Source organism: Dermacentor variabilis, chromosome 9, assembly GCF_050947875.1.
Source record: "Dermacentor variabilis isolate Ectoservices chromosome 9, ASM5094787v1, whole genome shotgun sequence".
Taxonomy (NCBI): Eukaryota; Metazoa; Arthropoda; class Arachnida; order Ixodida; family Ixodidae; genus Dermacentor; species Dermacentor variabilis.
The window spans coordinates 137,940,384-137,955,325 of record NC_134576.1 but is presented as its reverse complement, the minus strand read 5'-3'; the positions used below and the strand labels follow the sequence as shown (position 1 = coordinate 137,955,325).

Below are 14,942 nucleotides of genomic sequence, written 5' to 3'. Positions count from 1 at the left end.
CTGTCGAGGGGCTCGCTGCTAATAGTTCGCTTCCGCCGACGTATCGGCTATCTTTGTGCATGGGAATATGCGCACAAAAAGTGAGAAAAAAGAAAAGGTGGCTGCGAACTCGCTTATGATAATGGCAGCGCCACTCTCGTTTTTCTTTTTCTCTCTTTACATTTAGGTGTCGCCAGCAGGTGCAGAGTCGCTCCAGTGTTAGCACTGCGCGCTTACGTCCACGTGCACGGACATGTCTGAATCACTTTGTCGTGAGCCAAAGCACCTTCTCGCGCCTAATCGTCGTGCGCATTACCGCAGTGCATAACATCATGCGTTGCGTGCACGTGATGTTGACGCGTTCAGCTTGTGCCGGTATATATATATATATATATATATATATATATATATATATATATATATATATATATATATATATATATATATATATATATATATATATATATATATATATATATATATATATATAAACGAGAAGAAAGGGGTTTAACCGAGGGGCCCGATTTTTATGTCATATCATAAAAAGCTTCTTATAATGGCTTCTTATGATATATATATTAATATGCACATATAATATTCGCAGTAATGTATATATAAATTGACATGTATGTAAGAATAACTACTAAAATATTGCTAATTGTGTTCATATAACTAATTACATTGCGGCAAGCATTGAAATTTAAGAACTGTACTCGATGAGTGCGCACAGCGTATCCACTTCAGTAAACAGTAAACAGAAATTCACCACAGTAAACAGAACGCAAGTGCAGTGGTGCAGGTTTGCCCCATATTCATTCGTACGTAAGCGCTGCATAAAGGTCTACCAACTCTCTCGCTCCGTCCCAAAACAGCATTAGATAGTGGCGCAGGCGCTTTGTTGCCATTTATTTTTTTGTTTCGGTTCTATTAGAAATGAAAGTATGCTGTTCAACGTCCTGGAACTGCATAGTTAGCTATGAGGGAGGACGTCTTGGAGGGCTCTGGGTTTATTTTCACCACCTGGGCCTTTTCATCGCGCAGTTGAAACACCAGTACACGAGCGCTCTTGCATTGTGCCCCATCGGAATGCGGCGGCCGCAACCAGGGATCGAACCCACGGCCTCGTGCTCGGAGCCAACGCGGCGGGTTGTTGCCCTTCTGTAGTTACGCAAGGGTACATGTGGGCTACTCGTTATTGCCGTTTTTTCCAGTCAAAAACTAGCTCTTCCTATGCCCGTCATTGCTCTCGTCCGCGTCGTCACCTATAGCGCTGTGATTTCCAAGCCTTGAAACAAACTACCGCGCATGCTTATAGGTCTTGCTTAGGTTGTACAAAATATGACTCGGTGAATATTAGTATATATTTCACTTTTCTGTAGAGCTTGCGCCACAACAGGTAGCGGGTGCTCTTTGCTAAATTGCCAATAGAATTTTGTTCAGTTGTGCGACGTCTTTTTAACGTCGTGTTTCAACTCTTTTTGCCTCCTGGTGAATAGAAGAATGAGTTTGTTTGTTTGTTTGTTTGTTTGTTTGTTTGTTTGTTTGTTTGTTTGTTTGTTTGTTTGTTTACTTCTTGTCTAGATAGTTAAGTGGATTTCGCTATGGTGTGTGACAATTATGTTTTATTTGGATTTTTCTTGTCTGTAATTACATAATACTACGATGTAACCGTTGTTGCTCGAGTGAACAAAATATCGGGGTCAGAGACCTAGTCAGGTGCAGACAAGCATCTTTAGTCTGTAGTTTTCTTGGTTTCTTCTTTCTTTGACACGTTCTTTTTTTCTTTGTTCCTAATGAGTGTAAAACGAGCAAGTGTGCCGAATAGGCAAAGCGAAACTGCATTGAACTTAATCCAGACTTCATTCTATGCTTGACCGCAGGTGACCCTGGCCCTGGGATGTTGTCTGAGCCGCGGCGTTCGCAGCAGCAGCAGCAGCAGCAGCAGCGCTCCTCGCATGAGGACGGTCACCAGTCCTCGTCCAATGGACGCCGCCAGCCCAACGGAGCAGTTCTGAGCAACGGACACCATCAGGCCGCCTGGCAGAACAGCTACAACAGGCCGCCCAGGTATGCACCCTCCATACCGACTGAAGGGCACACCGGTAGCAATATGCAATGCGCGTTCGCTCTGCAGTAACTGTAGTAGCCAAGAAACTGGCTGTCCCTGTGCAACGCTTACTAAACTGTCGTCATTAGCTGCGACAAAATGGGAAGTGTTCGTGCTGTGGAGACCGCTATGTCGAGATCACAGCTGAGAGCAAAGCAAAAATGAAAGCCTGGCTAAGAACAGTGTCATATCCTAAGAACTCTGCACAACTTTGCGAATAAGGGTTGTAAACACTAGCAGAAAGCCGACAACCATTGTTTCAGGTATATGACGCATATTAACCAATGTTAAGAGCATTGCCGTGACAACATTCACAAGGAGACAACGTTGTCGACATGTAACGACGGCTGTCCACTGTTGCAGGTCCAGCTGCATTTTCTGGATAACATGTGGTAGTACATGACACTTTACACTCGACATTGTTAAAGCTGCAGGTAAGATGGTTGATTATTGCCAGCCACGTGGCCTGGAAGAGCGAACCACTGCCCTTGCGCGAAAAAATGTATTCTGATTGGCAGCACTGGGCCTACATTGGGCCATTAATTGTCACTGCCCTAACAATATTGGCCCGATGAAATAAAGAGCATGATAGGTGACGCTAACGACAAAAGGAAGATGAAGCTTGGAGTAGCGTTGTATCGCGCGTACTTGCGCTTACAGGACGTTGGCGGACAGTTGATTCGCGTTGCAGTGCTCACCGAGGCATATCACATGGCAAAGGACAGGGATAATGCAGATGTTAAAAGACCACCACGGTAGGCAAGCGAGAGCACATAAACAGGGCAGTCGTACCAAAACATAACTGTATAAATGCGCCTCAAGGGGAAAATTGTGTCATCGTAATATCATTGGCCATAATGGCGACCCAAACGCACCCTTGAACAGCGCAGTGACGATATTTATATATCTTATGGCAGGCAGGTTTGTGCTGCCCATAGAAACTAGCATCATATAGCAAGGAGGGCTGCCCAAGAAACGTGCCCAAGAACGACACGTGCCCCTGCGACCAGATGTTCCATTCGCCGCATTGTTTCCCGGAAGAGCGTGCTCGTGAGATGCGGCTCCGTCATTATCACGTGGCTCCTGCGTCCGGCACGGGCTCCCCTTCCTTTGTTTGCGTCGCTCAACCTCGCCTTGCAACCCTGCGGATACGGGAGTATAATGCAACACCGAGGAATGCTGCTCCGCCAGAACACTGCGCCCCATCCCGTCATTACACCCCCTCTCTCTCTCTTCCCCCTCGCCCTCTCTTTCAAGCGCGCCGCCAAGCTCGCCGACCTGACACAAAGGTCTCGCGTGCCTTGCAAATCTCCGGCGCCAAGGCGATCCCCTTGGCCGCTTAAGAAGATAGCTCGAGCGGGCGCGCAATCGGATCAGTAAGCGGCGTTCCTATTGTTTTCCAGCCTGGCGCGCAGTCCACCCATCCTGCCTAGAAGGGGCCGCTAATAAAGCCAGGGTGCACCAGAACTGGGGCGTCGCGCATACCGAGAGTTCGCAAATGGTGCGCGTCGGCGACAGATATCGAGCGAATAGGGATACTTGGAGATTGCGCAGCCAAGGCGACCTAGTGTTCTTAAGAAGCCTAACTTCGCTTGAGTTCTTTTCTGCAGTTCCTTCGAATTTTTTTTCTTGCGCTCATTTGAATGTACACGGTGAATAGCGTATCCTTGAATTCAGTCGCCTCTTATTAAAATTTCCTAACAGCTGCAGTAGCAATTTTTGTTACCCGCCGTGGTGGCTTAGCGGATATATATGGCGTTACGCTGCTAAACCTGGGGGCGCAGGATGAAATCCCGGCCGCGGTGGCCGTATTTCGATGGGGTGAAACGCAAGAACCCCCGTGTGCCGCGCATTCGGTGACCGTTAAGGAACCCCAGGTGGTCGAAATTGTTCCGGAGTCCCCCACTACGGCGCGCCTAATAATCATACCGCTGTTTCTGGCACGTAAAACCTCGTAATTTAATTTTTTACATATTGTTGTTTTGCAGTATCAATGACCAAGCGAACAGAGAACTCAACCCTTTTACATTGTTTATTGATTTATCGGTTTGTTAATGGTTGTAAACGTTGGTAACAAGTACACTTCTGTACGACGTTGCGTTGTTGATTATTGCATATTATAGTTCGAGACAAAATAAAAGCTGAATGGGAGTTGAATTTATCAGTCGTGCGACATACAGGGCTTGCTACTTCAGACGAAGCGCTTCAGTTGACGTGAAGATGAACAGAAAGTAAGCAAAATAAAACAAATTAAGATAGCAACAAACAAACAAACGAAGCCCACATTAGCAGCAAGTTGCCGTGAAAGGGTTTGGAAGAACGTCGGCGTATGTTGCCGGATGAGATCTTCTCTGGTAAAATTGCTGAGCGGAAAAACACCATGCGAGCTGCACTGAATGACACAATCCTTCTGCAAGGACATTGTTCTCATAGAGGAAGAAGCTAGCATAACTGCGAGTCGGCCTAGTTGCAACAAATTCATTTTTAAACAAACTTTTTGTGTGCAAAACAAACAGGAACACAGAAAAAGAGCAACGCAAGGACGAGCGCTTTCTGACAACTGGATTTGTTTCACTGGATCGCGCAGATCTGAGGGTATTTAAGCAGGTGGTTCTTCGAAAGTAAAACCAGTTGCTGGAAAGCGCTCGTCCTTGTGTTGCTCCTTTTCTTTGTTCCCGTTTGTTTTGCGCACAAAAAGTTTGCTTAAAAAAGAAGAAGCTAGGTTAGTCCTAGCGAGCGATCAATGCTTTGGTGCCCTGCGGTTCACCACGAGTATGCCTTGTTCTTGCGAATGGCGCAGCGTCCGCAGAACTCGCTTCGTGGGCACTTTCAATGATGCCTGCCGTTGACGCGGAGCTCTGCCGTACACGGCTACGCCGTGTCGAAAGTTATCGCGCTGAGCGACCAAGGAAGCCGGAAATTAAAGAAACTCCGACTCGATTCCGGTCTTTTTCTTACAAGTCGGAAGTCTTCCTTGTCCCTTTATTGGGCGAGCGACGGCTATGCCTCCGGGGCCAGTAACAAGGCGCAGCTTCCTGCGGACACTCCATGCGCCCGGAAGCGATGAAACCACACGCCATTCCCGCCGGCCGTTACAGAACTTTGAAATGGCGCAGTTTGTGGCATACAGCGATGTTACCTGGACTAATACTCTGTAGGCGGTTCCATTTCCGTTTAATGGGTGTCGCCATATTGGGCAGCTGATATATACCAACGATACCTCAATCTTACGCGCAGTGACGTAAAGTGAACACGGTCATGCAACGCCGAACGTGTCCGTATACAGCAATCTTTGGGCGTGCGAAATGACCGTATAGTACTGTGCATTGGTCGTTACAGTTATAAAAAGCCAGCCCATGATATCGGCATTTCCAACGTTTCCGTAAAATGGTCTATACGTGTAGCAGAGAGGGCGCCCGTGTCTTTATTGAGGGCGATAGAATGAGAAGCGCCCGCCGCGGGCCCAGCGGCTGTGGCGTGGCGACGTTGAGCTCGAGGTCACTGGTTCGATCCCGGCAGTGACGGCCACATTTTGTTAAAGGCCAAATGCAAAGACGCTCGCGTACTTGCATTTAGGCGCACGTTAAAGAACCCGAGGTGGTCAAACTCAATCCGCAGTCCTCCACTACGGCGTGCCTCGTAATCGGATCGTGGTTTTGGCACGTAAAATCACAGAATTTGTTCTCGAAAGAGAAACGATAGTATGCCTGCATTATCCTAGGCCACTCGTGCGGTTTCGTGTTCGGAAAGAGCGGCTCTACGTAGTCTATGGAGAGAAAGAGTGACAGCAAGACTTGTACGATACAATTCCCCTTGTCGATAGGTTAGCTCCAGCCTGAAACATTCTTTGATCGCCAATTGTTGATCATTCCAACATTCAGCATGTCATGCCTTGGCCCCCTTGTATGCCGGAAAGAGGCCATCGAACAGTAGTCGTCTTGTTTTAGTGAATGTTCACGCTGTCGCGTTTCTTGCGGTTCAGCCGGCATAACCAGCAGCACAGCCACCACCACCATCAGCAGCAGCTGCTGCAGCAGCAGCAACAGCAGCAACAGCACATCCACCAGCACCACCACCAGGCACCGCGGCGTCCGTCGTCGCCGTCGGACGAGACCAGCAGCTCGTCGGACGACCGCGAGGAGATGGCGCGCTCGCTGGTGCGGAGACCCGGAGGAGGAGCAGGGCATGCCAACAAGCACTGGGCGCCGGTCGGCAGCCACGACTTCCGCGGAACGCTCAGGTGAGCGTATGCACTCTACGTTTGAAAGCATGCGAGTGGGCCTCCATACAGACTCCAGAGACCACTGGTACATTACATTGCTCATTGCCTTGAATCCTAAAACGCGCTTTTATCAAAGACCTTTAACAGAGGAAATTGTTTTCGAATGCCGACATCACGAGCCGACGCAGCAAAGGGCGACGAGGACACTGTTGCACTTCTTAAGGACGACAGACTGGGACAAGCGGCTGTGGCTTCAGCTGACGATTATAGTGCCACAAGTGTTCCTGCGCTGTGCGGTGATAGTATGCGGCGACAATGACCGACTGTGATTGTGCATCCGTGCTCCCTTTATTCCTCTCTCTTTCTCTCTCTACTTTCCTGTCACTTTACTTCCCCCTCCCCTCTTTCCCCAGCGTAAGGTAGCAAGCCGAAACTCCCCTCTGCTTAAACTACCTGCCTTTCCCTTTCCTCTCTCTCTCTCTCTCTCTCTCTCTCTGCCTTGAATCCTTTTCAACGTTATCTCGGAAGCACTCACGTAATTACCAAGGACGCTATGGGGAGATGTAAAAAAGAATTACGTACACTATTTATACTGGGACAGCGGCTGTGGTCACAACAAAAATGGCGGACCGGCACACACCAGTCCTCTTCCTCTCATTCGTCTGCTGCACTGCGCTGCAAGTTGTCTCTTCGTCCGCTGGATAAGTGACTCATAACAATATATTCGCCGCGTATATAAAGTCAAATGCATGTGGAACCGTGTGGGAGTGGTTCAGTTATAATCTTGCCGTTATTCTTTGAGAAATTTGACAGCAATTTGATCTAAACCGTAAACAGTTGCGTGATATACGCGTATAAGCACCCGAGAAATGCATTTTGAATATCCCAACTTGACGTATATCCAGGATGCAGCACCACGCGCGATGGCACATGTTACGCACGATGGTACACCCACCAACATGACGGTAAATGTTTATCTCCTTGTTTCGCAACGAAACGCGATTTTACCAGAAACGTAAGGAACGGTTAGTTTGCGCATGCAGCGCGTTTACCAAAACTCTGTGACCCAGCCGGCGACTGTTATTATCGTCCATGCGACTTTAACGGACGTTCTGACTCCACGAGAATGAATAGATGCGGCAGACCTAGGTACATGAATGAATTGTATAGTTCTATGTGATGCTCATCACGCACATTTTGTTATGGTCCCGTACACTTTCCCGCTCTGACCTCCCCACTGACCCTGCATGCCGGCCACCTCCACGGAACTAGAAATCCTTATGTTCTCAGCAAACATCGAAGCACCAAACCTTGTGTGCGCGCGTCTGCAGGTCCACGCGCAGCGTCCCGGCCCTGGCCCTGGCCACGTGGGACGGCGAACCGTGCCCCGTTCACGGCCACGGCCCGGCCGCCTTCTACCCGCCGGGGCACGGACACCCGCCACCTCCGGCCACTCCGCAGCAGGGCATGCCACCACCCCCACCCATGTCGGCTCAGGCGTCCATGAGGAGGTGAGCTCACGTTCGCGAGCTTTGGCGAACGCATCTTCGGGTTGAAATGTCTGCGAAAAACCGAGGAACAAATGTTTAGGATAAACGTGGTTTGAGCACGTCATCTCGGACCTGAGGAACCCTATATCCAGGCGAGCCCGAACATGTGCCAATGATCGAGACACAAGTACAGCGGACCGCGTGCACTTTCGGGTTAAAATACTTCATTTTATGCCTAAAATCAACGGTCGAAGGTACCCGCCGTTTACAATTCGTAGCTGTGTTTTCCACGAATCGACGCAGCAGAATGTCACATTAAGACGTGAGTGCCAGTAATTGTAGGTGGTGAAATCTCAGTAGGGTATCTGCCTTGAAAGTGTTAGCAGAGCAGAGATCACGAGGGGAAGATGCCGTCGGTATTTACCGGAGGCTAACCTTTGACCTACGGAAACTGGGAAAGCGGCGGTTATAGGGCATTCGTGGAATTTGTCTTCCGTGTGCATCTCCGTCAGCTGACACTCTAGATCTAAAGTTATCGCTGCAGTAGACATCGAGAACCGGTCGTGTGATTGGCCGTGCGTTCGCCAGAGGGATCGACACGTTGAGTCGTCTCGGATTTTCAGACTTCTTACCACCGCTTCTTGCCATTGTGCCATCTCAACAACAACGTCAAGAGCGAGAAGAAACAGAGTTGAGGTGACGCGAGACACGTACGTGTTCGGCGCATCGCCTCCTCTCGTGACACGACGCCTATGCGGACTTGTGAAATGGAGTCTGGTAAACCTGCATCGGAAATTACGAACGGCGACATTTCTGGCGATGTGTAAATTGAAGAAACTGTGATTTGTGAGCGGCAGTTGGGGATTTCCAGTCCAATAGACCAACGGACACGTTTGTCCTGTTTAATAAATTTAAGGTGCATTCGTGGCCGCACTGAAACGGACGCCACACCCACCTCGAAACATTTGCATTCCTGCGTTATATGTCCCAAACACTGCAGTTCATTTCCGTCATTAACGTTAAATATGTATAAGCATCTATTACAGTTACGTCGATTTTCGCAAACGTTTATATCTTTAAAGTGCGTAACAAGCTTACGTAATAACCGTAATTTGGTTCATTATTTGCGCAAACATGAAGGAAAGCTTCGCTTAACATCGATACCCACATATGCGTGGGATCCTATGAATATTTTCGTATCCAGCGTGCGCAGAACAAGAACAACTTCAAAATTTTTTCCGAGAATTCTACTCGTATAGTACATGCTAGACTAGGTGCTAAGGTCTGCGTGGAACCTGTAGCGAACGTCTCTCGAAAGTGATCTCCGCATTCGACGTTGATTCGACGCAGGTTCGGCTCCATGTTCGACGTGCGGCCCGGGTTCTACCCGCTGACGGCGCTGGACCGCAAGTCGATGCACGGCTCCATGAGCGTGCTCAACGTGCCCCCGCCTCTTCCCCCCGTGCTGCCCCCGGTGGGCGGTCCGCCCCTGCCCCCCATGGGCCCGCCGCCGTTCCTGCCCCCTCCGCACCTGATGCCTCCGATGATGCGGCCCCGGCCGTACGTGTACCCCGCTGAGCCTCTCCCCACGCGGGACCCGTACCGCTCCAAGACGCCCGTCCTGCAGCAGCCCAAGATGGAACAGGACTACTACTCGGTGGACCAGGTACGAGCGCGGTAAAAGGACAGCGCGAATTGGGCCAGCTGGAAAGTGTGCGTAATGAACGGCGCGAAGAAAGACGAACAAGGAATAGGCCCGTGTTCTCCCATTGCTTGTGTCGTCTTTCTGCGGCCAGATCATCATGAATGCGTGCTATTTATTTATTTATTTATTTATTTATTTATTTATTTTAAGCTATGACAGAAAAAAAACATAAATATTCATTACTACTGAGAAATTCACTAATAGAACAAAAAATATAAAACAACGGACTATTTAATTAGTGTACAAGTTAGCGAAGGCATTCGGAATGCGTGGTGGTCTATAATAGTTGCAACTGATGCCGGTAGGTGATTCCGCTCGTTTGAAGTGCTTGGTAATTAAGAATTTAAAAAATGAAGTAGTCCGATAATGGTGGGACACCGACGCTGTAACTGTGATCTATAGTCTATGTGAAATTTATTACGAATTTGGGCAGCACTGCCGCACTGGCCCTCTGCAGCGTTCCATACGCGCCACCTGTGGGTGCCGCAGCAGAGAGAAAGTGATTAATTTGACAAACGGCTCTTGTCCGAGCCGTCGTCGCCGGTAACACGTTGTCTTATGACCCGCCGTGGTGGCTATGCAGTAACATTGCAGTGCTGATACAGAAACATGTGAGCACCGCAATGGTCCCAGTCATAAAAGAAATATATATAAACAGTACGCCCTCACTAACGGGCATCGAAGCACGAAGGAAGATGGGCTGCAGTAAAAAAAATGGAAGTTGTAAATAACACAGTGGAAGGCGTTCGTTACGTTGCATTCAATATGGTAAAATCATTTCTCTTATATAGTAGGGAAAAAAGGCGGGGAGCTTAAATGGAACTACTTGCGGTCTGCTAACCTGCGTAATGGTGTAGGGTGTGGGCGATTAAAAATGAAAGCAGAAAGAGAGAAGCAACTCAACCACAATCTCAGCCAACGGACAGTGAAGTCAGTGAAAGTACAGATGAAATGAAATTCTTGAACATGTACCGTCAAAATATTTGAAACGAAAGGTAAATTAAGCAATAATTTTCTCATTACAAAAAAAAAGAATAGAACCTCCGTGCCCACCATTATAGCCCCAAGCCCCAAGGCATTCTCATAGCTATGTTAAACGTACAATCACTTGCGTATTGATATTTTAAAAGAAAGCATCTAAAAATATTCCTTGTTTATAGCTTCTTTGATTTTGCGCAAACTTGGCAGTGAGATTATTTGTTTCATTCCGATCGCTTCATATAGCATTTGGCATTACGCTTGGTTTGTCAAAAAATAATGCAAACTTGCATTCCTCTGCGGCCTTCGTGATGTCCGCATCGCATCCCCCATCGAGTTCCTCACTATGTTACCTAGAGAGAAATCTGGCGCTGCTGCGCTGTGGTATGCATGGGAATGCCGGTATGTTGCGACTTCGCATTGGCATCGTTCTCGGAGAGCCAAGCAAGCACCGTTCCGTCTGTCACAATGATTCATATTCTACTAAAACTGCATGTAAAACACTGTTTTAGCTTTATTATTACACAGAAACATGTTTTGTTTAATCATAAGAACTTGTTATTGGAAGTACAATTATATATGATACGTAAAAAGTATCAGCGGGCCGCTAAAGTTGGAGGACAGACGACAAGATTTGCGTTCACTTTGAAACTGTTTGTCGTCTGTTCTTGCTTTTCTTCGCTTCGCCATGCATTGTACACTCTTAGGCAAAGTTACACCCTTTGGCTTGCCCCTTCTGCCACACAACAATAATCGTTATCTGCCTTGATGCGTTTCCTTTCTTTAACGCTGCCAGCCCGGAACTTTCCAGTAACGAACGGCACGCGCGTTATCAGACGGGGCACTCCAAAGGGTGTAAACTGTTCTATGCTGATAACGCACGTGCCGTTCGTTACTGGAAAATACCGGGCTCGCAGCGTTAAAGAAAGGAAACGCATCAAGGCAGATAACGATTATTGTTGTGTGGAAGAAGGGGCAAGCCAAAGGGTGTAACTTTGCCTAAGAGTGTAGGTAAGTAAAGATGCAATTTCCGTGAATAGAACCATTTTATGGATATTTTACTTTAAGAACGTGTTATTTGTGTAGCCATATCCAAGTTTTAGACGAAGCCTCTTACAACACAAGCCTCGCAGGCACATATCCCGTCATTCCCATGAGGGCACGTCGCCCCTTAAGAAACTCCCATAGACGGTAGCGCCAGATTTCCCTCTAGGTGTATAGTGAGAAACTCTATGGCATCCCCCAACGAGTAACGGAAACTAATCCCGAGGGTCAGGCTTTGTATTACTGTAGAAGACCAAAGCAACCAGGTGACGTCACAGCTACACTATATTAAACAACACATAGTATGTCGACCGGCTAGCACTAATGCAACTTCGGGTTTGTTTCTTGACAAACCAGGCAATGAACAGTCCCAAGCATAATATGTCCTTTTTTTTTCTTTAGTTATACGGGTGACTACAGCGTCCGCTAAAGACATTGTTGCAGGGGGCACAATCACTCAAAGTACACCAATGAGAACATACAAGATGCGATAGATAGTTGTAGATTGAACAACCGTGGCCATAGAGTGCGATCTTCCTGCGAAATTTGTGCAGAATCAGAACAGCGGTAATCGCGAGACAAAGTGATTATGGGAAGGACAAGAAATGGTGGTTTTTAGGAGCATGAACACTGAAGTCTGTTCAAGGTCTCAAATTCAGACCACTCTTGTACAGGAACTTGACAGTAGCTTATAGAACATCCCGCCGGCTTTGAGTGTCCAACCAAGGTTCCAAAAGAAATGCAGTCGGACCAAACTTGATCGTTTAAGTTCTACAAATGTTCTCACTGTGCTTCAAAGGAGACAAACGTTCCCCAGGACGACGGACACTCCAAGTGATCAACAGCAAGAGAACAAGGGAAGCCTCAGCCTGAAGCCACCTTTTGCCAGGGAAACTTGAAAATACCCGTTTACCTACCTAATTTGCCCTGTATCCATAACCTTATATGATCTTATGGTATCATGTATGAAAACAAATATGATCCCATACCAGATGATCATGTAGGATTATTCTACGGAGTATACAGGTCATTTTTATTAGGGTAGCCTTGTTCAGGCCACTGACCAAGACAGGTCTTCTTGTTGGAACGTTGCCTTCCAGCTGAAGCATCTCTTGTTGGTCCCCTGCTTATCTGCCAGTGATGGAGTTTTCACTGCATACCGTATTCTAGACATGTTTATAAACATGTACTGTAGACGTGTTCTATAATCTCAGGTAGAACCCACACATAGCAACCCCAAAAAGGCACCGCACCCAGGCTTCATTAACTGCCAAGAATATACACTAAATAACTTGCCTGTCAGCAAAACGGCAATCTTTCGCTCAAACCAGGCGAGGAACAAGGTTTGAGCTTTGAGAGTGTGATGGTTGAAAGCGGCTGGTGATGAGGATAGTGAATTACGTGCCGCCGAGCTTTGCGCTGCCGATTCGGGTGCGAAATTCCAGGAAGGGAAATTTTCTCGTTCATTTTCATCGTGGAAACTGCAGCATGTGAGATAACGAGCGTCATTTTTACTCTGATACTCTATAGTGCGAGTAAAGTAAAATCTCGTAATAACGAAGCTGAATATAACGAAATAATGGATATAATGAAGTGAGTGAAATTCCCCTTGAGATTCTCAGAGATCTAGAGTAGAGTACATGCAATGATGGCTATAACCAAGTAGTTCTGGCTTCCCCTTAAGCTTCATTATAATGAAGTTTTACTTCTAGTATTTTAACGTTCTGTCGTATGCTATATCTTGTATCTGATGTATGCTTTTAATTTTTAATGAATTCTATGGATCGTTGAAAAATGTCGCTTCGTACTATTTTTCCTTATGCTTCCATTCTATCAAAGTATTTTGCTGTATAGTTAAATGTGTATGTTTTGCATATTGATGGTTGTCCCCTCAACAGAATCCCATGTACAACGGAGACTCAGGTTTCCTTCAAGCGAAGTTGTGGCATTTTGCCTGTGCATTCTCCCATTTTGAGGTTGTACGCAAGCTAATCAACCAAACTAAGCTGCCAAATATGCAAAAATCGAGTCCTGCAAAGAGTACTTTACCAGACTAACGTGAACTTGTGTTGCCCTTCAACATCGTGCTATACCTCTTGTCTTAAAGATATGACGCTTAAAAACAAAAAAAATAAAAATCTGGGGTCTTGCATGCCAAAACCATGATATGATTGTTAGGCACGCCGTAGTGAGGGAACTCCGGACTAATTTTGCCTACCTGGGGATCTTTAACGTGCATATATATCCAAGTAGACAACCGAACCCGCGACCTCGTGCGTAGCACCGCATCGTCATAGCCACTAATCCGCCGCCGCTGCGGGTAATGGAATGACAAGTGCGAGTAATCCTACGTCTTTCTCTTTCCATGGTAGGTCTGCTGCAAGGGTCACCTCATCGTGCTTTGGATCATCCTGGCGGTGGTCACGATAGGCGTGATTCTCGGCATAATCTTGGGGGTCACCGTCACCTAAGCCTACACTTCACCGACGGGACTCAATTGAACGGGGGGGGATTTTTCAGGAATGCCTACTGGTTAAACCCATCGCGAACTTCTACCTGAATGGGCCTGTATTCGGTGTCCTACCAAAAGTGGTGTTGCACACTTCAAAGCGACGACTGGTTGGCACCGCTTGTTAACTTTCTTGTTTTACTTTTTCAAAAAAAGAATATATATTTTTGGCGTTGTTGTTTTTTTCAGTACATCACATATTCAGCAGAGTTTCCTAGCAGACCGAGAATCCTGTTCCAGTGCGATTGCAGAGCCACTGCGTCCGCTTACGAGCGCACACGCGTAATTCTTTTTTTTTTCGTTAAGTAGATGTTGTCCCTGTATTAGTGGTATGTAGCATTAACTGCTGCCATGCAGAAATGTTTTAAGGCGGAAAAAGCGCGAAAACAGTACACAGTAAGTGACGCGTACGTGGATAGACGGAGGTTCTAGCCCCATTTCTATGTGTATGTATTAATTAGACAAACAAACATGCCGTGATAACTTTGCGGTTCTTTGAAGAACGCAGAGACGTTTAGACCAATTTACTTAGTGGTCACTGCTGGGCTGATGTTCGCTGAATATGAGCACATGTCCAGAGGTTACCCAATAAGAACAGTTGAATGTTTTGCACGTGTTCTACCTTCATTCGACTTTGCACGCATTTATTTTACTATAATATATCGTTTGACCTCATGCGGGTAAAAACAAAGCCTGTGCTTGAATATAGAAAGATGAAAGGATCACTTTTTTTCTTAATTTCGCAGGACAGCTCTAACAATATCTCACTTAATGGGCCATCAGGCGTACGCACCTCTAAGCACTTAGCCCTGCACTAAATAAATAATGTTAATATAAATAAACTTTGGGGAAAACGACAAGTTGTCGAGCGGCAAACAAATAGCAGTAGCGCTAAAATTTTCATCTTC

General features: G+C 46.9%; 1 protein-coding gene across 1 annotated transcript in view; it reads left to right on the top strand.

Moving 5' to 3' along the window:
- LOC142557669 (uncharacterized) overlaps nucleotides 1-14,208 on the top strand; it is a 47,010-nt gene extending 32,802 nt beyond the window's left edge. The window contains exons 3-7 of the mRNA XM_075669682.1: nucleotides 1,860-2,046; nucleotides 6,069-6,326; nucleotides 7,640-7,819; nucleotides 9,149-9,464; nucleotides 13,898-14,208. Of these exons, the coding sequence (XP_075525797.1) occupies nucleotides 1,877-2,046; nucleotides 6,069-6,326; nucleotides 7,640-7,819; nucleotides 9,149-9,464; nucleotides 13,898-13,996 (1,023 nt within the window). The 5' untranslated portion in view covers nucleotides 1,860-1,876 and the 3' untranslated portion in view covers nucleotides 13,997-14,208. The remainder of the gene's footprint in view (nucleotides 1-1,859; nucleotides 2,047-6,068; nucleotides 6,327-7,639; nucleotides 7,820-9,148; nucleotides 9,465-13,897) is intronic.
- Nucleotides 14,209-14,942: the final 734 nt, after the last annotated feature.